Genomic DNA, 21,675 nt, shown 5'->3' with positions numbered 1-21,675 from the left:
GATTTTCATGCTCCCCTGATACTTTTTTGAAAAATTTCGAATTTTCAATTTTCGGTGAATACCTCCTTGATTTTTATGCTCCCCTGTTATTTTTTTGAAAATTTTTAATTTTTCAATTTCAGTGAATACCTCCTCGATTTTCATGCTCTCCTGATACTTTTATAAAAATTTTGAATTTACAACTTTCAGTGAATACCTCTTCGATTTTCATGTTCGCCTTATACTTTTTCAAAAATTTCGATTTTTCGAATTTCAGTGAATACCTCCTCGTTTTTTATGCTCGCCTGTTACTTTTTTGAAAATTTTTAATTTTTCTATTTCAGCGAATACCTCCTCGATTTTCATGCTCCCCTGATACTTTTTTGAAAATTTTTAATTTTTCCATTTCAGTGAATACCTCCTCGATTTCCATGCTCCTCTGATGCTTTTATAAAAAAATCATTCATGGGGAATTATTTGAAATAAAAGTACTAACGAGTGCGCATGCGCACTGAAGCCACAGATGCGAATGAAAGTCATGCAAATGCGCCATTAGTCTAACCTCTTTGATTATGTTGCCACTTCAGTTTGTTGTCAGCAGAAACAACGTTGTCTCCCCATAACCGCCAAATTACTTCAAGAAGCTAGCTGGAAAGATTCTGAAGAATAAAGAAAGGAGAACAACTGATATTTGGAATTGATTAGTGTAATTACTGTGCTAGTGTCGCTGGAAAAAATCATGACAACAATGAAGGAGAAAGTCGTCTCCGGGGACACCACTTATGTTATCGTATGTACAGGCTATTTTTTCTATTCTTGTCCCAGGATTTAAAACATTTTTTATTTAAACATTCCTCGGACAGTTAATTAGATCTTTTATGGTACTTCCAGCTTGTATTATTCGTGTGGACACGTGAAATCAATTATTTTCATTTATTTGTTCTCTCCCTAACCACATAAGGGTAGGCAGAAGAAATATAAAAGAAAAAAATAGTAGAGACATGCAAAAGGTGGTAAATCCTACCCAATTTAATAGACCATAGGAAAATGAATATTTGTCTATTTTTTATGTCATCTATTTCCACACCCATACCTAGTCAAAATTCATGTTATTTTTTTTTTTACAAATTATCGATGGAATTGACGTAAAAAAATATTTTGCATTGTTTGGTGCCACCATTTGCATGTATTTTATGCATTTTAATCTGACAATAATTTCGCCAGAAAAATTTAAAAACTTAATGATAGTAGAAAAGGAAATATATCTAAAAAAAATCTAGTTACCAGATAATTTTACGCGCATTCATTGTTCTTATCCGGTTTCTATGAGGTTCACGACTGATGATTATTTGGTTTTCTTTCTTTTTCAGAGTGAGGATGATTGGCCCTATGAAGAAGAGATGCTGCGTAACCCACATTCAATGAAGCACTGGCAACGCTACATCGATCACCTAAAGAACACGAAATCTTTGAACCTGAATACCGTCTTCCGGCGAGCTCTCGAAAAGCTGCCAGGTAGCTATAAACTCTGGTCGAATTATCTTTGCCATCGTCGCGGTCAGTTGAAAATGAAACGCATCGACGATAAGATGTACGAAGACATCAACAATGACTACGAAAGAGCTCTCGTGTTTATGCACAAGATGCCTCGAATTTGGATTGAGTATTCAAGTTTTATGACAGAGCAATGTTACATCACTAGAACGCGTCAAGTATTTGATCGAGCACTCCGTGCCCTCCCAATTACTCAACACCACAGGATCTGGCCTTTGTACCTAGATTTTGTGAGTAAACACGATATCTCCGAGACAGCAGTCCGGGTCTTTAGAAGATACTTGAAGCTAGCCCCTGAAGACACCGAGGATTACATTGAATATTTGATTTCCATCGGAAGGCTCGACGAAGCTGCGATTAAACTAGCCTACATAGTAAATCAAGACGACTTCGTTTCAAAACATGGAAAATCAAATCACCAGCTGTGGAATGAGCTCTGTAACTTAATTTCCAAGAACCCAACGAAGATCAAAAGTCTAAACGTGGATGCAATCATCAGGGGAGGCCTCCGAAGATATACAGATCAATTAGGACCCCTTTGGAATGCTCTGGCAGATTATTATGTACGTTCCGGTTTATTTGAAAGAGCGCGTGATATTTATGAAGAAGCAATTCAAACGGTAACAACCGTCCGAGATTTCACTCAGGTCTTTGATGCTTATGCCCAGTTTGAAGAGCTGAGTCTGAGTAAACGAATGGAAGATGCTGCAAACAATCCAAATCCAACCGCAGAAGATGATATTGACCTCGAGCTGAGATTGGCCAGGTTCGAGCACTTGATGGACAGACGATTATTACTCCTGAATTCTGTGATGCTTCGGCAAAATCCTCATAATGTTCAGGAGTGGCACAAACGTGTGAGGCTTTATGAGAATCAACCCCACGAGATTATCAGTACATACATGGAAGCTGTGCAAACTGTTCAGCCGCAATTAGCTGTTGGTAAGCTTCATACTCTCTGGGTATCATTTGCAAAATTTTATGAAGCTAATAATCAATTGGACGACGCCCGAGCTGTTTTCGAAGAAGCTACTCGGGTTCCCTATACGAAGGTCGATGATCTAGCTTCTGTTTGGTGTGCTTGGGCAGAGATGGAGATCGATCATGGAAATTTCAATGGTGCATTGAAGCTCATGCATCGGGCAACAGCAATGCCCTCGAGGAGAGTGGCATATCACGATGAATCTGAGACTGTTCAAATGAGACTTTATAAATCTCTCAAGGTCTGGTGTCTTTATGCCGATTTAGAGGAATGTTATGGAACTTTTAGGACGTGCAAAGCGGTTTATGATAAAATCGTTGACTTGAAGATTGCAACTCCACATATTATTATGAGCTATGGGTTGTTCTTGGAGGAGAAGAATTATTTTGAAGAGGCTTTCAGAGCGTATGAAAAAGGAATCGCGCTGTTCAAGTGGCCTAACGTTCATGATATTTGGAAGAGATACCTGGAAAAATTTCTTCAGAGATATGGTGGTGAGAAGTTGGAGAGGACGAGGGACTTATTTGAACAGTGTTTGGAACACTGTCCTGCTAAATATGTGAAGACATTTTATCAACTTTATGCGAAATTTGAAGAAGAGCATGGATTGAAGAGTCGTGTTATGTCAGTTTATGAACGAGCCACAGAGAAAGTTCCTAATGAGGAGAAATTCACCATGTTTAATATTTATATCGAAAAGGCAGCTGATATATATGGGATTCCCAAAACTCGTCAGATTTATGAGAAAGCCATCGATGTGCTTAATGAGGAAAACACTAGAGAGATGTCTCTACGGTTTGCTGATATGGAGACGAAACTCGGGGAGGTTGATCGTGCTAGAGCTATTTATAGTCACTGCAGCCAAATTTGTGATCCTCGGGTGACTTCTAATTTTTGGCAAGTGTGGAAGGACTTTGAGGTGAAACATGGGAATGAAGACACTATGAGGGAAATGTTGAGGATCAAACGTAGTGTTCAAGCTATGTACAATACGCAGATAAATATGATGTCAGCTCAGATGTTGAATACTGCGACAGCAGTTCAGAGCAATGAAATTCCAGATGCCATGAGGTTACTGGACAGCAAATCTGTTCCAGCGGAGCAGGGCAGAATTTTACCACCTAAGGATACCATTTCCTTTGTCCGCGGTGTAACGGAAGGCGGAAATAAAATAAGTCAGGTCAATAATCCAGATGAGATTGATATTGACATAGATGAAGATGATGATAATGAAGACGAGGCACAAATGGAGGAAGAGGTACCAGTTGAGAAACAACTCATTCCCGCACAAGTCTTCGGGGGATTGAGAACCAACGACGATGATTAACCGTAAATTTATTTTATTTCCTCCAATCTGTAAAAAGCTTCAGTCTTTTTTTACCTGTGGAATAATGTATACTATCAATCTCAGGAGATGAATGATTGAATAAATTAATTTAGTATACTCATGTGTACGGAGCCCCTGGCTCTTCCATTTTTTTAAATAACTTAACATGAGTTATATTTATTTACATTGAGGAAAAACATTAATAATTAATATTTTCAGAATTCGAATTCGAAATAAAAAATGAAAATGCCAGTTAAAAATTTTCAGATTTTTCAGTGCTTTAATTCATTCACAAGCCTGACTGAATTCAAACAGAAATTGAATTTCTATTGATTTTTAAATTCCTGTACGACTTCACTAGAATTCCGCGTCGAAATAAAATACATTGCATCATAGATAATCACCTACATGAGTTTGAACTTATGTAAGACTCAACTAACGAAAGAATTCTGTGAAAGGATCCGAATTTATCTTCCACACTCGACTTATATTATATCATTATCTCATTATATTAAATTCTATATTAATTCTATATTAATTCCATATAATTATTATATTAAATTCTATTGATATCTCAATGATATAAAAATCCCCCGAGCAAATCCCCGGAATTATATTCACCATTATTTATATCCTATAAAAATAGAGAAATTCCTGTGATTAAATTACATCTCACGAGATCTATGATTCCGCGACAATTTTTTCCACACGCTGAACATTCGATATCTTCTCCAATGAAGACTGTTCCCCGTTCTATTAATAAATCTAAGATAAATCAGATTGGTAACACTGAATAAATATTTATATTAATATTTTTCATAATTCAATGGTACTCTCTACAGAACTGAACCTGTGTTTATCGCTTGAGCATCAGTTTATCGTCTTCACATGTTATAGATAACCGAAGCACAATTGAAAATGAGAGCTCAATCACCTGCCACCATCTCCATGGAAAAAACCGTGATGATATAATTTTTAAAATAGTCATTTAAAAAATATGGTGACTCCGTGGAAGATAAAATCTAGAGCATACTTTCTAATATTTTTAACGTGACGTATTGGACATATTTGTTCAATTACTATGGGACTCGTGATTTTAATTGTCTTAGGCAAATAGATGAGTTTTCAGACTGTGCTATACACGTGGGGCCAACGGATCGTTTGACCCGCTCCATTGGCCAACTATTCCCACTGAAAGCACATGAGCTACTGATCTTCTTGTAATACACGCGGATAAAAGATTGTGCGTCACTTTCATGGAACTAGTCGAGGTGGATCTACTCGGTATTAAGTGAGAAAAGTCAATCCGCAAAGTTGTTTATATATGCTAAAGTACATTATACAATTCTCGTCACAATTGTCTAATTTATTCTTTGTTCGATGTATGAATATAAATTGTGCTGAATGAAGTTGTGTTTCGATACTGTGGATTATTGCCAAGATAACTTTATTTTTGACTAAGTATGGTAGTCGGTGACGTACAGAACGGACTTAGCATCATACAATTAAGTGGTGAGCTCTCAATGCCAGTTGACAACTTGCGCTTTTCAAGATGTGACAAATTTCATTTATTACATAGATTACGATATCGAAAATGAATTGGAGAATAAAGCCGAGAAAACCCGTGCATCGTCGGTGGAACTTGAAGACGCGCTTATAGCAACAGGTAAGTTGTTACCAGAATTTAATTCGTTATTTTTGTATTTCTTGGAGAATATAAGGGGTTTATATAGAATCAACAGGTGAATATTTCGGGCTTCGATTTGACTCCGGAGAATTTGTTGTTGTTTCTAAATCTATAGATTAACAAGAAACAACAAGGTCTTGCAATTTGACAGACATATACTACATGTCTGTTAAATTACCCTTTTTCGAAGTTTAAATGCAAATTCTATTTTTGTAGTTCAGACGGGAAAGGTGTATTCTCAGTTCCGATGCTGATTTCATTGAACAATTACGTTTAGGGAAATTAATTAATTAATTGGAAAGATTACGGAGAAGTTGATCAGTAGTGGGGACTGCGTTTTCCCACCGGCGTAGCCTCATCGCTGCTAGTGCGGGAACAGCCACAAAAAAATGTGACTATTTTCTCTCAGAGATAGAAAATTAGAGAAATTCGAGGAGTCATCTTAATTCATGTACAGCCACTGAAAAAAATGACAGTATGATGGACGATCGTGAGGCACATTGAATTGAATTATATGGGATTTCCCATTTAATTTTTTTTTAAATTCTACTCCTTGTGTATACCTTTCCGGGTTTTTACGATTTGTTCCCTTCCACCATCCCAGCTGGACCATAATGGCGGTGAGGGTCGAAGAAAAAACATCAAGCGAGAAAACCTTGGTCAGGTAAAGTCGTCCCTTTGGAGACCGTTGGACGGTGGAACCACTGGAATTCCCGATATGTATTTCTCCAAGGATTTTGTATTACTCTTCAAGTTTTCTGTCATCCGATCTGGAGAGCGTTGAACCGATATTCCTACATCAGAATTTTCTATCTTTGGGGGATTCACAGCAGAATGTATCGAATCGCGATAAGAAAGCAACATTCCTCCCATCTTTTTGTCTCCACAGGTTCATAAAATAGAATTGTCACTCGAAGTACCGGATCCTGACTGAAAAAATAAAGTGAAAAAATAATTCACAAAAAGGTTTGCCCGCCGGATTTTTTGAACTGATCAATTTTACTTTTATTTATTGCGAAATTATCAGAAAATGGCTGATTACTGAGGACCACTTGAAGTATTCGTACTGATGAAGAAATATTTGTTTGTTATAATAATTATTTGTTGTTATCACTAGCTTTCTATGTTAATACGTTTTATGTGAAGTTTTATTTTCAAATAAATTCAAATAAATCGTTAGGCACTAGGTTGTTTATGAGGACTGCCAAACCTCAAAATTAATAATTAATAATAAAAATGGCTGTCGATCAGTCTGTATATGAACTTCAAAGGCGAATGAGTTCTTAAATACTGGCCTCAATTTAACATTTCGAAATGTTGAGCGGTCACAAAAATATTTAATACTATTCCAATCTGCAAAAGAAAACAGAATAATTTTTATTTATTCACAAATAATTGCACCGTCCTCGCTGTACAAAACAGAATAAACTGAATAAACTAAATAAACAAATAGACAAACCAATATTTTAAACTAAAACGAATTTCCGGACCCATTGTTAAATGATTAAACAATCGTCCGGTATGAAAGCCAATATTAGTTACAATATTTGTTTAAATTGAAATCTGTCGATAAATCAGCTGGTGGGACGATTGACTCGAATTATCGTGGAACAGGAATCTACTATTTCTGCGAGAATGAACACGTCCATTTTTAAATGGAGAAAGAGAAGAACTGACCTTCAGGGATTCAGAGGGGAATGCCTCGAGAGAAACATAAACAAATTCGCCGGTACACCTGAAAGGATTACCGGTAAAATATAAGGAATTCGAGCATCGACAGAAGCTGTAAACCAGGCCAATGTTTAAACAATCTTAACAAAAATTTAAAAAAATTCTTTCACTAGCGTTTTTTAATTCATTTGCTGCTTTAGTCATAATCAAAAGGTTTATTAAGGCCCGGATGGACTCCCTGGAAAAGATAATTTACTCCAAAATTGGGACTTCTAATTACTCCGTCAATTAACCGTTTTTTTAAATAATTGTTAGCTAGCGTTCTAGCGGTTGTCAACAACTAGGCCGCTAGCTAAAAATTATCGGAGAAAACGATTAATTGACGGAGTAATTAGAAGTCCCAATTTTGGAGTAAATTATCTTTTTCAGACAGTCCATCCGGGCCTTGAATTAAGAAAAGTAGACAAAGTCGAGAAGTTATGTCTACAGATTACGATTGAGAGGAAGATAATTGAAGAAATAAATAGTTGGGATGGAGGAAACTCGGATATTGATCATCAAGTCAATAAATGTTCGGTATTAATTCAGTTGATAATTTATTTAGGTTTTGGATTCTACAATATATTCATCGCCTTGGCGGCAATTCCAGTTGCTTGGGCCAGCGCTTTTGACATGACAACGATGGCTTTCATCTTGGCATCAGCCGAATGTGAACTGGAGCTCACATTAATCAGGAAAGGACTCCTGGTTTCCTCGGTTTATTTCGGTACTGTAAATCATTTTTTTATTCACCACCTGTATCAATTAAATATGTGTACTTCACATTTTTAATTAAGGGTCGGATGGAGTATCTCGGAAAGATAATTTACTCCAAAATTGGAATTCCTAATTACTCCGCCAATTACTTGTTTTTTTCAATAATTGTTAGCTAGCGTTCTTGTCGTTGACAACCGCTAGAACGCTAGCTAACATTTATCGGAAAAAACAATTAATTGGCGGAGTAATTAGGAATCCCAATTCTGGAAAAAATCATTTACTCCAAAATTAGGATTCCTAATTACTCCGCCAATTAATTGTTTTTTCCGATAAAAGTTAGCTAGCGTTCTAGCGGATATCAACGACAAGAACGCTAGTTAACAATTATGAGAAAAAACAATTAATTGGCGGAATAATTAGGAATCCCAATTTTGGAGTAAATTATCTTTTCCAGATAATCCAACCGGTCCTTAAACCAATCTAAATCTATTATCTTTGCGTTTTGATTGCAGGAATGATGGTCACATCTTTTTTCTGGAGCTTCATCACGGAACGTTTGCATCGTAAAACCATGATGATGGTGGGACTCTTCATAGATGCCCTGTGCAATATTGCTTGCTGCTTTGTTGAGTCCTATTATGTGATTCTTCTATTGAAATTTATTACTGGTACCATGTGAGTTTCTTGATTATATCCTTCGTAGGCAGAAGGAATCGATTAAGAAAAAAAAGCTCACACATCCAAAACGTTAAGACTCACCTTCTTCAGGGATTCATACCATTCTTCATGTTGTTTAATGGTGTCTATCTAGATAAACGAAAGTTCATAAATATTTGTTATATAGGTATTTCCTATAAACATTCGCATATATTTTAATTAAATATCCGTTTCGCTGAAATCTCCATCAAGATCATATTTTTCTATTCTGTAAATAACATTGAATGATCGATTGTTATTTCCATTTTATTATCAATTGTTATTCCCCGCGGAATTTTGACAAAATGGTAGACATTTAATATCGAATATATTAGATTCAATTTTTATCACATTAAAACAACGCAATATATTAGTATATTATATCCGAGTGGACACGTGGCGATAAAATGAATCCATGTAATCGAAGTTGATACGATATTCAATTTAAAAAGAATGTGAAAGGTAAATTTAATAACTTGTAATGATTTTCCAGTGTCAGTGGGCCACTCACACTCTTGATTCCGTATATCAATGAATTTCAACCGTCGAACTTCCGGCAGAAATTTAATATGTGGTCTGGACTTATCTTCAATATTGGATTCATCGCCCCAGCGAGTGAGTAATTAAAACCACATTTTATTCGTCAGAGTTTCGTCATCCTGATCATAATATTAATTATTAATGGCCTCGAATTATACTCAACGTTCACCGCGATTCGTGCATATATTACTATATACTTCAGTAAAACTTGTTTACCTTCAGATGCATCATCACACTCGATAAATAAAACCGCATTTTTATTCAAAGACAAATTACGTGTGAAAAGTCTTCCGCCCGACAGAATAATACCGATTATTTTTTTTTATTGAAGGATGATCAACAAGAGTTACTATTCGACTTGTCTAAATGAGGGATTACTTCAATTATTTCTCCGAACGAAAATTAATTATTTCACAGTCTAGTATTTATCGGAATAATATTTATTTATTAAAAATTTATGGAGAAACATTAGATTCTGGACATTTGTTGCTATTATTATTATTATTTCTTAATATTTTTTTTAAATAAAAAAATCCAATGTAATATATATATATATATATATTATTATATGTACTATTATTATTTATTTATTCGTTTTATTAAAAAAAAAAATTGAATTCCGATTCTTATATATCTATCGTTGAAAAATGAAATAGAAACTCATGTAGTAGCACTCTAGTATATATAAAATATATAATAATTATTTATATATTCATTAATCACAAAATTTTGATTGTTGTTCCAGTACTGGCCTTTAATATAACGCCTCAGTCATGGTCCTTTGTGATATTGAATCGCGAATACACAGCATGGAGAATCTACCTCATGGCTTGCACCCTGCCTTCTATAATCGGCTGCATAACAATGACTTTTTCCCCTGAAAGCCCTCAACAGCTGATGAAAGCTGGAGATGTCGACAGAACGTACTGTTTACTCAGGCGAATGTACGTTATCAACAATTTAAAATCACCAGAGACTTTCACGGTAATTTTTTTTATTACTTAGATAATAATAATAATATAATAATTTTTATAATAATAAATTTTTCCACATTTACAGAGAATTTTTGCACCTGCCTCACTTTAAATGACAGAAAAAGTTAAAAGACGTATAAATTAACATATTTCATTTAACTATTGAATAATAATTAACAGATTAAATAAATAAATAACAGATTCATTAATTTATTGAATTGGTCTTCTTATCCTTCTTGCCTTTTGTTTATTTACTCCAGTCAATTAATTATTCTTTTAATAGGTAAAACGCATACATTCGCATGGAGTTCGCAATCGAGTGGTTCCACAAACGAATGTAAAAACTATTAGACGGACTTGGAGTGATATAAAGCAGCTGTGCAATAAGAAATACTTGAAGAATTTCTTGATGATAAATTTTCTGCAATTTGGCAGTTTACTGGGGCACGTAATATACAAAATTATTTTTATATAATAAAATGTAATAGAAAAAATGTTACAAACACTTTCGATTATTTTATATATTTGAGTAAATGTTCAATTTATTGTTTTCAGGTTCAACGTAATGAGACTTTGGGTGCCACACATGTTTATGATTATTAATAATTTTCAATCAACTATATGGGATTGGACCCGCGGTGATCCAACGATGTGCGACTACTTATCCGCAGTCGTAATTCCCGAGGGTGTTACCAACAATACGCTTTATGCAAATAATTGCGCTATGGTAATACTCTATCGATTATACATTGTATGAATAATTAAAACTGTAGCTATTTAAGGGTAATGATGTCAAATCAAACTCATCGGCGTCATGAATTAAGAATTCGGCTGCAGTTGTACGAATCATGGAATTATTTCTTCTAGTGGCGAATCAACCCCATTATCTACGTCAGATCGACCATCATCGCCTTTTCAACTGTTGGTTTTGCATTCTTATTTGCTCTATTTCACACAACAAAAGTCAAAAGAAAAATTGCAATGGGTAAATAAATAAACCTGCGGTACCTCAGTCATCGAATAATAACGGAAAATCATGTAAATTTCTCAAATTCTTTCAGTTTTCTGCTACACAATCGCCGCCGTTAGCAGTTTTGTGGCGAATTGGGTTCAACTCGTTCCTGTAATGCTAGTTCTATCATCGATCATTATAGTTACAGGCCGCATAACGGGTAACATAGTTATCGGTATTAACACCGCCGTTATTCCACTATCATTAAGGTAATATTAGTCCCTCTTTTTATATCGTCTCGACCATTGCTCCAGCAGCATATGTTTGGAAGCCTCACAATTGGAATTATCTTGTTCTTATTTTATGATTTTTGACGTCAGCTGATGTTCCACTTTCTCACGTCTTTTACAGGACAACAGCTATTAGCTTCATCACCAATACTGGAAATGTGGCAACAATCTTTGGTAATTTGATTTTTAGCTGGCTACTCAGTTTTCATTGTTACAGCGCCTTCGTGGGCATTGGATTTATTTTATTACGTAAGTCTACCATTTCTCTCATTTCTGAACCGATTAGGTGATAGGATTGATTTATTGATAGGATTGTATAAAATGAGGGAGGAATGTAAAATGGATACCTCATACTGCCAATACATTTTTATGTACATTAATTAGTAATATAAACATGAGTATTAATTTGTTCCTAGAAGAGGCATAAAAAAAATGACTTCGAAACTATTTTTCAGCTCACATCATTATTTTTGGAAAATAATCCAAGATCTTTCCATTTTATATTAATTAGGGAATTATTGGGAGCAGTGGGTGAAGTTAAAGACAAGATCCCTGATTGGCTGGCCTCAGCGATGGGGGATCTTAATTTGACTTGAACCACGCGGCTAACTTATGGAAAAACTTATGAAAAAACAAAATATTGACTTAATTTGATTAAATTTTCAGTTTGCCTGTTGATGTCTTTCCACGAAATGACGCCACCTGAAGAAGATCTCGACAGTAAGACGTAGATAATATCCAGGATCCTCAGATACTTCAGACAAACACTGAGGATTCTTTTACTGGACAATCAAGCTCGATCCGATTCGCTGATGTAGATCAATCCAAGCAGAATAAAGAGCTGCCTCTTTCCGTAATCATCAGCCTTCCGTTATTAAAGAAAACCTTCTCGAGTAGAGTAATAGCATACGGGTTTTATCTGCCGCCTCTAGAATTATTACTGAACGAACATGAGATGAATAAAATATTGTGGGCCTCACGGAAATAGAGTATTTTACTCCCTAGAGGCACAATGTCCTATTTTTCCATGCGGAACTGCGCTGCATCCACGAATTGTACATTTTTCCAAACTGCTTCAGCTTTTTTGTTAGGGTTCAAAGCTCTCGAACTTTGATTGGTGGCAATGTAATTTTTTTAAGACCACATAACAATCTACGAAAAACCCATGAAATGAATTTTCCCGGAAACATTACGTTGAAGACATGAGAGTAATCCTATTAATATTACTTCCGTCCATTCCATTACAGAAAGATAAACATCGAGACTATCGATATCTCGAAAGTCCGTCACGCTTATCCGTCATTGGTGCAGTGGTCTGAGGCGGCTAATTCGAATTCAGAAATCAGTAAATCGATATCTCGAGAGTCTATCACGCTTATTCCTCATTGGGGCAGTCATCTGAGGCGGCTAATTCGAATTCAGAAATAATTCAATTAAAACATTTTCAATCATGATTTTTATAATTCCAGCGCGCTGTAGTGCGCATTCGGTCTCGAAAAAGAATAAAATATCGTCATGTGTTGAGTGCGCGCGCGTGCTTTTTGGAAGGTGAAAATTATCGACCGCCAGAATCGCAGTGACAGTGCAACGAGACTGAATTCGAGTGACCTGTACTGAAAATTCTACAATCTGAGAAAGACTCTGAAAATTATTGAATGAGAATAGCCTCAATTAACAAAATGAGAAAACAATCTTCGTCTGTTTTACAAAATCACCTATTGTTAATTAATATTAACTTGAGATGTTCGGAAAGGAGTGACATAAAGTGAATAGTAATGGCAACTTCCTTTATTGGAGCAACAGGCCTGACACTCGTATTCTACAATTTATGAAGCGTTTCTGTCTGATCAAAGAAAAAGAATTAATAGTGAAGAAGCAATAGTGAGTAAAAATTATTATTGCAAAAAAAAAGAGAAGATCATTCGTTTGTTCATGTCAAAGTATCCTCACCCATTCCATCGTGCACTCTATAACAATTTTTCAATGATAATTAATTAATTAAATTTAAGGCTCGGGTGGATTATCTAGAAAAGATAATTTACTCCGAAATTCGGATTCCTAATTACTTTAGCAATTAATTGTTTTTTTCAATAATTTTTAGCGTTTTAGCGGTTGTCAACAACTAGGCCGCTAGCTAACAATTATCGGAAAAAACGATTAATTGACGGAGTAATTAGAAGTCCCAATTTTGGAGTAAATTATTTTTTCCAGGCAGTCCATCCGGGCCTTAAGGGTCAAAACAAAAAGAACGCCAATTGATATATTGTTAATTTTATTTAACTAGACTATTTTCTTTAGTGGTAATTATCCCTGTAATTGTGTCGAGTATAGATCAGTAGTAATTTTATCATCATAAGTATAATATATGAAATCCTCCGTTGGATTAAATAAACGAACACGATCGAAATTTTAGAAGGGGAAACATGCGAAATTTTGGCAAGCAGTTGAGTCGAGGATACGGAGATCGACGTCGGCATTATTCGCCTTCAAAGGCCAGAGGATGCTCAACTGTTCCAGAAAGCCGAAGGTAAACGAATTTTGGATGGAAAAATTCTCGACTGATTTAAAGAGATTAAAATCCCGAACACCGAACTCGAACCCTCACGGGTCGCGTCGTCCACTCGAGCGATTTTTAATTAAATCGGCCAGCCTTTTCATTTCGAGGAAGCCTCCTCCCTGATTCGATCCCCTAAAATTGATATTCGTTGATATTAACTATAACAAGAGTTAATATTATTCTAATATATTTTAACCCGCGTTAACAAATCTCGAATGAGGCGACTATCTAGAATTATTTCAAAAGCTTGAATTCCCCTCAATGCTCCCCTCTCCCGCCCCTCAACGTCTATTAATTATTATTATTTATAATTGTTCATGAAATCAATTGATATATTGTTAACATATTGTTAATTTTTAGGTGAAAAGCTGTTTATTGTGTGATCGGTCATTACCGGATTTCAAGAATGCATAATCCTGGGGATTTTCCAGTAGATCTAGACTAGCACCTTGGACCCTGAATTCATCGAAGCATTGAGACCAAGAGTCGGAAGATGCATGTTGAATGTCATTCCCATTATAGTGGTGCATGTGCCTATTTTGAATCGACGATTTCTTGGATATGCGGGAAAAATTAATATGTAAAGACCCGGTGAGTAATGCAATCTCCGAAAAAGATATATTATGGAATATATTGATGATTAAATTAATTTTTTTCTTTAGCAGAATCAACGTATTGTTTAGTGACTGCGAATTAACAATAATTTTTATGTTGTATATGATTTTTAATTTCCGTATGAACAAAACTCGTTCGGGTTTTTGCGGTATTTCAGGAAAAATAATTTGAATTTGGCTTAAGGCCCCCGGGCGATGGCCAGCTGCAAGTTCTTGGAAGGGATTCCGTTAAAAATAAAAAATAAATAATTTCAATTTGGATAAAACTTTGTGTAATTTGGTGGAATATTTTTTAGGTAACACCACGAAGGCATAACGTAAAACTATGGAAAGACCGAAACCAGAGTCTTAAGACACTTTCGACAAGCCCACATGGGGGCCTGAGGATACGAACGTGGCTCCTAGCTATTCTAGGAGCTTTAGTAATGTCACTAATAATCATCAATACTCTCATCACTGGCCAATTCGGAGTGACTCATCTTATAAATACAACACAAGGTTTTGAATCTCTCAATAAGTATTAAGACACTCCATTAAACAGCGCTAGATTTTTTGGGCATTGCAAAATAAAATCAACTTAACAGTGAATTAATTGCCATTTGTTTTCCCTGAAATATAGATAAGTACATCGATAATGAGTCCCAACTGATGAATGTTCAGAATAAGAAAGACGGCTTCCTAGTTCGAAACAACGGATGTCGGATAACGGCCTTCGATCCCTTGGACTCGTTCAGCAAACGTTTCATGAAAACTGAAGTACCAATTCAATGTGAATTCGGGAGTCAGCTGCCTTTGGTAGAATCGAATGAAACTCATATATTCGTAAATCGTCATGCCATTAATCAGTACTACAATACTACCGAAATGCCAAGGTGCTGCTGGCGAGAATTTCGACGGAAGGAGAATAATGATAATCAAATAACGTAAGTTAATAACCGATTTAAGGACCGGTTAGATTATCTGGAAAAGATAATTTACTCCAAAATTGGGATTCCTAATTACTCTGGAAATTAATCGTTTTTTTCAATAATTGTTAGCTAGCGTTCTAGCGGTTGTCAACGACTAGAACGCTAGCTAACAATTATGGGAAAAAATAATTAATTGGCGGAGTAATTAGGAATCCCAATTTTGGAGTAAATTATCTTTCCGAGATACTCTATCCGGCTCTTCAAGCGTTTTTTTATTTTTATTGAATTTGAAAAGATCATTTACTCCGAAATTCGGATTCCTAATTACTTTGGCAATTAATCGTTTTTTTTCAATAATTGTTAGCTAGCGTTCTAGCGGTTGTCAACAACTAGGCCGCGAGCTAACAATTATCGGAAAAAAACGATTAATTGACGGAGTAATTAGAAGTCCCAATTTTGGAGTAAATTATCTTTTTCAGACAGTCCATCCGGGCCTTAAATAAAAAAAATCGTGGAACAGAATATCATGGGACAGGAAATAGAAGTTTACAGCGCTTTTTTATGAGAAGTTGAAGAGATTTTGAATTTTTCTAGCGTCAAGTGAATCGCTTGGACGGATCGAGTAGTAGCACCTGCGTATAGGCAGACGAGTCCGTTCTCTTAATTCTAAAGGTGGAAGACGTGAATTCGAATCGCGCAAGAATCAATACTAACGGATTCGATTTGAAAATAAATTCCAAGTGATCCCTGAAAATAGTCTCAGAGTTTGTCGTACCTCTTAGTGAATATCGATTATTAATAAAATGTTTAAATTTTCAGAATGGACAATGTTTGCCATCCGTTCCAGAATTCCACTCGGATTCTCGCTGAATTCATCCGAGTTGAGTGTTGGCGCGAGGAGGTCCGAATTTATCGGGATTACTACTTTTTTATGCACCGTAAACCGGAAGTTGAACTTCGATGTAGAACCGCTTCAAAGCACAATGACCAAAAGGAGCTTGACCCCATCGAAGTGGCTAATTTGCGTAAACTAAGTCTTCTAGTTCTCGGCCTGGACTCAGTATCTCGCCTAAACTTTCACAGAATGATGCCAAAGACCGTAAAAACCTTGGAGTCACTATCCGCCATTGAAATGCTAGGCTACAATAAAGTAGGAGACAACACATACCCCAACATAGTTCCGGTTCTAACTGGTCTCTCAGAAAAGGAACTTCAAACGACATGTTGGAATGAAACCAGTAAGCCCTTCGATGACTGCCCCTTCATGTGGAAGAACTTCAGCACATCTGGTTACCGCACAATTTTCGCAGAGGATGCTTGCTCAATAACAACGTTTAATTACCTCAAACCTGGCTTCTACCGTCAGCCAACGGACTACTATCTCCGACCCTACTGCGTAGCCGCTGAGAACGATATCGGCAATACTCGAAAATTAAATACACATTTGTGTCTGGGAACGCGTAAGAATTTCGAAAACTTCTTAACGCACTCGAGTAAAGTTGCCAGAACATTTTCGAAGGATCCATACTTTGCCTTTTTCTGGCAGGCAAGTTTAACTCATGATTTTTTTAATTATCCTCAGCTGGGTGATGATGCATATTCCAAGGCCATTCACCAATTTTATCAAGAAGGAATAATGGAAAATACGGCGTTAATCGTTATGAGCGACCACGGCATGAGATGGGGGGAATTTCGGCAGACATATCAGGGGAGAATGGAGGGAAGTTTACCATTTGTATTTATGGTGTTGCCGAAATGGTGGAGAGAGAAATATCCAATTGCTTTTGCAAACCTGAGGAAGAACGCAGAAAGCTTAACGACTCCCTATGATCTACACGAGACTCTGACTGACCTTTTGAAACCTGAACTGGTTGAGGAAGAGAGGATTAAGAAGAGGACTAAGATTATCAATTGGTTTGACGACAAAAAGCTGCTACCCAGAGGTATCAGTTGGTTCCTACCAATTCCTGAATCCCGAACATGCGACTTAGCTGGTATTCCTGGGCATTGGTGTATGTGTCATACGTCCAATGACTTTGAGATTGGCCACGAATCAGTGAAGAATACAACTGCATTTCTTATAGAGGAATTAAATTCAATGCTGAGGAAATATCCTCAATGTGCAGTATTGAGAATAAACAGGATCAAGGATGCCAAGATGTGGAAACATACAGAGACAGATGGTAATGATCCTTGGGTAGACTTGACAGTGACCATCGAGACCCTTCCTGGAAATGCCGTATTCGAGGCATCGATCAGACATGGAACTGATGGCATTAATAAACTCATAGGGTCCATTAGCAGACTCAATGCTTATGGCTCTCAGAGCGCTTGCGTTAATGATTTCAATATGAGATTGTATTGCTACTGCGAGTAAACGAACATGTAACGAAAACACTGTGTTCTCTGTGACGAAATTATTGATTTACTATATAAACAATATTTTGTAGTATTTTTAATAAATGTTAATGAAACTGTTTCCAAGGGTTCTTTCTTTAGGCCACCTTTTTTATGGGGAGACGGCTGCCTTTAAGAGAAAAATAATAAGCCTTTAACAGCGAAAGGAAATACAAAGAGAGATGATGAGCCAAGTCCTGAAGAAATCTACAAGTTATCTTCTTGGGTTCATCATAAAGAAGGCAGAAACATCCAATCCCTTTCACAAATCGGAGAAGAAATCCTAGAAAATTCCGGGGATTATTTACGAGAATTTCGACGATCCTTGCAAAGTCTCATCTAAGATAATTAAAAAAAGGGATATGAATACGCATAAATAAATACGCATAATTGGACGGAGAGAAACTACTGCTTGGAGGCATGGGTCATTTCATTTCTGGACATGAAATATTGCCGCATATATCATAAATACAATAATATTCTAGTTCTCAACAACTTAATCAGGGTTAGAAGACCTTCATAAGGCATTGATATTTGTTTCAACAAAGGAAAGACTTCGATGTGTGCAATGGATGGTAACAAATAAATTACCCAATTTTCTAATGACAATTGTTGGTTTTTTTAAATTACCTTTTATTTAAATATATATTATCGATGTAGTTGGTTCTCTTGGAAATGATGCAGAACACATGTCGCCTTTTTATTTCCAAAGACAAATATACAAAAGTAACTGAGTGTCTTCCATTCCACTGGTTATTCAATCACGTGGCTCACTTTATGTATTTTATCGATGAAATTCATCTCTAATCAATGGAGATCAATGGACCTCAGATTCCATTGTGTATCCTATGCACTGAGGGCTGCTGTAGAAGTTCCTTGATAGCTAGCAATAAAAAATACAAACAGATGCAATTAGATCAATATTAATCCAAAATCATTATTAAATTACATCTGTGCCCCAATATTATCATTTTCCAATTACTCTTATGATTAATAACCGAATAAAAATTATAGTTGGAAAACATCATTAAAGGAAATGTCTGCGGCTCAGATAATCAAATAAAATAAAATTTCTGAGGATTTTTTTTAAAAGTGATCTTGTGAAAAAAAATTCATCTGTAGTATTCATAACACAATATTTCGAATTAGAATCGAATTAATTAATTGGAATAATTGGAATCATTAGAATTTCGTATCAAACAATAAAAATTGAACTGTATGAAAAATTTATCTTTTAATTATGATATTCTATATTTATTTCTTCATTTAATCTGGCGCAGTTTAAGATTTTTTGCATAATGAATTTATTAGTGGATTGAAAAATGTTCGCAGCATTAGTTGCATTTTTATTTCCTTCATCCATGATTTTATTTACCTTCTTTCTCTTCAGCAGAGAAATCTTTTTCAGGGAATGCAACGTCGAAGGTGATGTACAGGGTACCATGAAGATTATTATCATCGTAATTAGGCATTCCTTCTCCCTTCTTCCGCATTCTCGCTCCAGGCTTTGTTACCTTGTCTCTGATAATCGTGACTTTGTGGCCGTCTAGATGAATTATGTCTAATGTAAAGCCGATAAGAGCATCTTGGAGGGATATCGTGATATTGGTATACAAATCGTCGCCCAATCGCTCAAAAACTGGATGAGGCTGTGTACGTATTCTGAAAATAAAACAAAATAGATCATTTGAATTATAGAATAGAATTTTTCTTCGTTGAAAATTTGTACCGGAAAATTTTTGCGTATTTACCTGACGATCAAATCTCCGGGGTCACCGTCAATATGCGGCTCTCCTTCAGCTACGAATTTAGTCTCCTGACCGTCAACCATTCCAGGTTCCACCTCGACCTCAAGAATTCTCTCTTCATTAACTAATTTGACGTTTGGACATTCAGAACACACTGCTTGTTGAATCATTTGGAATCTTCCATTTCCTAGATTACGAGTCACTAATTCTTGTCTACAATTGCATTTTCTAGTGCCTTTAGCGGCTTTTATCACTAGTTTATTCCTAGTTATCTGTAAAGAAATAAGACGATTATTATTAGACTTTATTTAATGTTTTTGTTAATTTTTCTAATCCAACTTATCAATTTTTTTTTACTTTTCCCTAGTGGTTGGAGAATAAATTTCAGAGCTGCGGAAGTTTTTCTTTAACCCTAGACTTGACAAGTATGAAAGCCCATTATTCATCCGAATTATCTATTCTTTTAACAACTTTGTTTATAATAATCAATAATTCAATTCCTGCGAACGCAGGATTTTTTTTTAAACTTATCTCTTTTCAAAGAATTGGCTGGCAAAAAAAAATCTGAATTTCTCATGCCACTATTTTCGATTGATTAACTTGAAGAATAAATTACCTCTACGAAACTACCACTGTACAATTCTTCAAGCGACACAAACAGATCCATGACAACATTGGATCCTTGTGGTGTCTCGTGTTGCTGTTGGGATTCGCCGCCGAAGTGGAAGCCAAAGTCACCGAAGAAGCTGGCGAATGGATCGGCATTGTTCATCATTCCATCTTTCTTCAAGGCCTCTTCACCACCCTTGTCATACAAATCTCGTTTGTCAGGATCTGAGAGTGCCTCATAAGCAGCTGAGAGATCCTGAAATTTCTGGGAAGCATCAGGATCATCTTTATTCTTGTCCGGATGATACTCCTTAGCAAGTCTTCGATATGCTTTCTTGATTGCATGGGTACTGGCACTCCGAGAGAGTCCCAATATTTGATAGAAATCTCTTCTGCAATTAAAATTTTTTTTTCACATGATAAAATATATTCATAAGTATAGCAGTAGTAGTAATGGTCTCATCCCCAAGTAGGAGGAGTACTCTATTATTAAAAATAGTTTTTATTTATTTATTTTGTACATCAGACCCCGTGAAAACCGCAATCATTGAAAAATCAGTGGAGAGCGTTTTTTTGGGACTCAAGAGATAGATTTAGAGAGTATTTATTATTATATATAAATATATCTTAATAATTTAAAAGCATCTGATGCACTTTTTTTAAACTACCGAAAATTGCTGATTGTTGAAGGAATCACACTAGGTGTGCCCCTTGATGATCATTCTTTCTAGAGGATGATTCCTCCAGTGAGTTCAATTTTTATTTCAGTGATATTTTATTTTATCATGAACATTTGCAATAAATTCAAATGAATAATAAAATTCGTAAATGCGGCTCCTGAGCCATAAATAATATCAGAATAAATATTGCTAGGTTATTCGTAATAATCGACGAACCTTGAATTTTTTTAAACTTACCCAGCATCCACACACACACTTCCCAACAATAAGTTAACTAGCAGCACTAAACTAAATCCAAAGACTTTCATGTTTAATTTTGCAATTCTACACTAGTAAATAATCATCAACCTTTTCTTGTTGATTTTACCGGAGTGCCAGAATTATCAAATGTTTCCTGTGTGATATACACAGGAATAAACAGTATCGTGTCTTGACTACTCGTGTTTGACGTTGATTGGACGGTTCGCAGACAGTAAAAATTACTAGATGACCCGGCGTGTGAGTGTGAGGTTGGGTTAGGTAACTAGGTATATTTAGGGTCTCTAGAAAATCCGTATTGTTGCAGATGCCTACTCCAAGTAGTCAACCATAAAATAAAAAAATAATAAATTTCATAATTTTTATCACTTGAAAGTCGATTGCAGAGCGGTGTTACCTGGTTAATTCAAATTTACAGTAAATATTTATTTTTATTCCGACGTGCGGAAAAGTGACTTTACCGCACGCTGTGGCATTGCGTGTGGCGTTCTCTCTC

General features: G+C 35.8%; 4 protein-coding genes across 4 annotated transcripts; 3 read left to right on the top strand and 1 right to left on the bottom strand.

Moving 5' to 3' along the window:
• Positions 1-550: 550 nt before the first annotated feature.
• Positions 551-3,959, top strand: fand (Pre-mRNA-splicing factor SYF1 fand). Its single transcript, XM_011311642.1, has 2 exons — positions 551-769; positions 1,350-3,959. The coding sequence occupies exons 1-2, from the start codon at positions 719-721 to the stop codon at positions 3,840-3,842; spliced, it is 2,544 nt and encodes an 847-aa protein (XP_011309944.1). The 5' UTR covers positions 551-718; the 3' UTR covers positions 3,843-3,959.
• Positions 3,960-4,079: 120 nt separating this feature from the next.
• On the top strand, positions 4,080-12,265 carry LOC105270600 (synaptic vesicle glycoprotein 2B-like). The gene is made up of 12 exons (XM_011311639.1): positions 4,080-5,354; positions 5,422-5,508; positions 7,805-7,966; positions 8,469-8,631; positions 9,146-9,267; positions 9,938-10,176; positions 10,450-10,610; positions 10,722-10,893; positions 11,034-11,151; positions 11,228-11,387; positions 11,530-11,657; positions 12,075-12,265. Exons 1-12 carry the CDS (start codon positions 5,306-5,308, stop codon positions 12,137-12,139), a joined length of 1,626 nt encoding a protein of 541 aa, XP_011309941.1. The 5' UTR covers positions 4,080-5,305; the 3' UTR covers positions 12,140-12,265.
• On the top strand, positions 12,178-17,944 carry LOC105270601 (uncharacterized). Its single transcript, XM_011311641.1, has 7 exons — positions 12,178-12,261; positions 12,656-13,289; positions 13,822-13,935; positions 14,326-14,556; positions 14,876-15,077; positions 15,199-15,502; positions 16,307-17,944. The coding sequence occupies exons 4-7, from the start codon at positions 14,527-14,529 to the stop codon at positions 17,862-17,864; spliced, it is 2,094 nt and encodes a 697-aa protein (XP_011309943.1). The 5' UTR covers positions 12,178-12,261; positions 12,656-13,289; positions 13,822-13,935; positions 14,326-14,526; the 3' UTR covers positions 17,865-17,944.
• Positions 17,945-18,496: 552 nt separating this feature from the next.
• Positions 18,497-21,375, bottom strand: shv (DnaJ homolog shv). The gene is made up of 5 exons (XM_011311634.1): positions 21,159-21,375; positions 20,249-20,633; positions 19,636-19,904; positions 19,260-19,546; positions 18,497-18,767 (listed from the first exon to the last, which is right to left on the bottom strand). The coding sequence occupies exons 1-5, from the start codon at positions 21,227-21,229 to the stop codon at positions 18,712-18,714; spliced, it is 1,068 nt and encodes a 355-aa protein (XP_011309936.1). The 5' UTR covers positions 21,230-21,375; the 3' UTR covers positions 18,497-18,711.
• Positions 21,376-21,675: the final 300 nt, after the last annotated feature.

This window comes from Fopius arisanus, unplaced genomic scaffold (assembly GCF_000806365.1).
Source record: "Fopius arisanus strain USDA-PBARC FA_bdor unplaced genomic scaffold, ASM80636v1 scaffold00091, whole genome shotgun sequence".
In the NCBI taxonomy this organism is placed as follows: domain Eukaryota; kingdom Metazoa; phylum Arthropoda; class Insecta; order Hymenoptera; family Braconidae; genus Fopius; species Fopius arisanus.
Note: the sequence above shows the minus strand (reverse complement) of the source record. Positions and strands in the feature narration are given on the sequence as shown.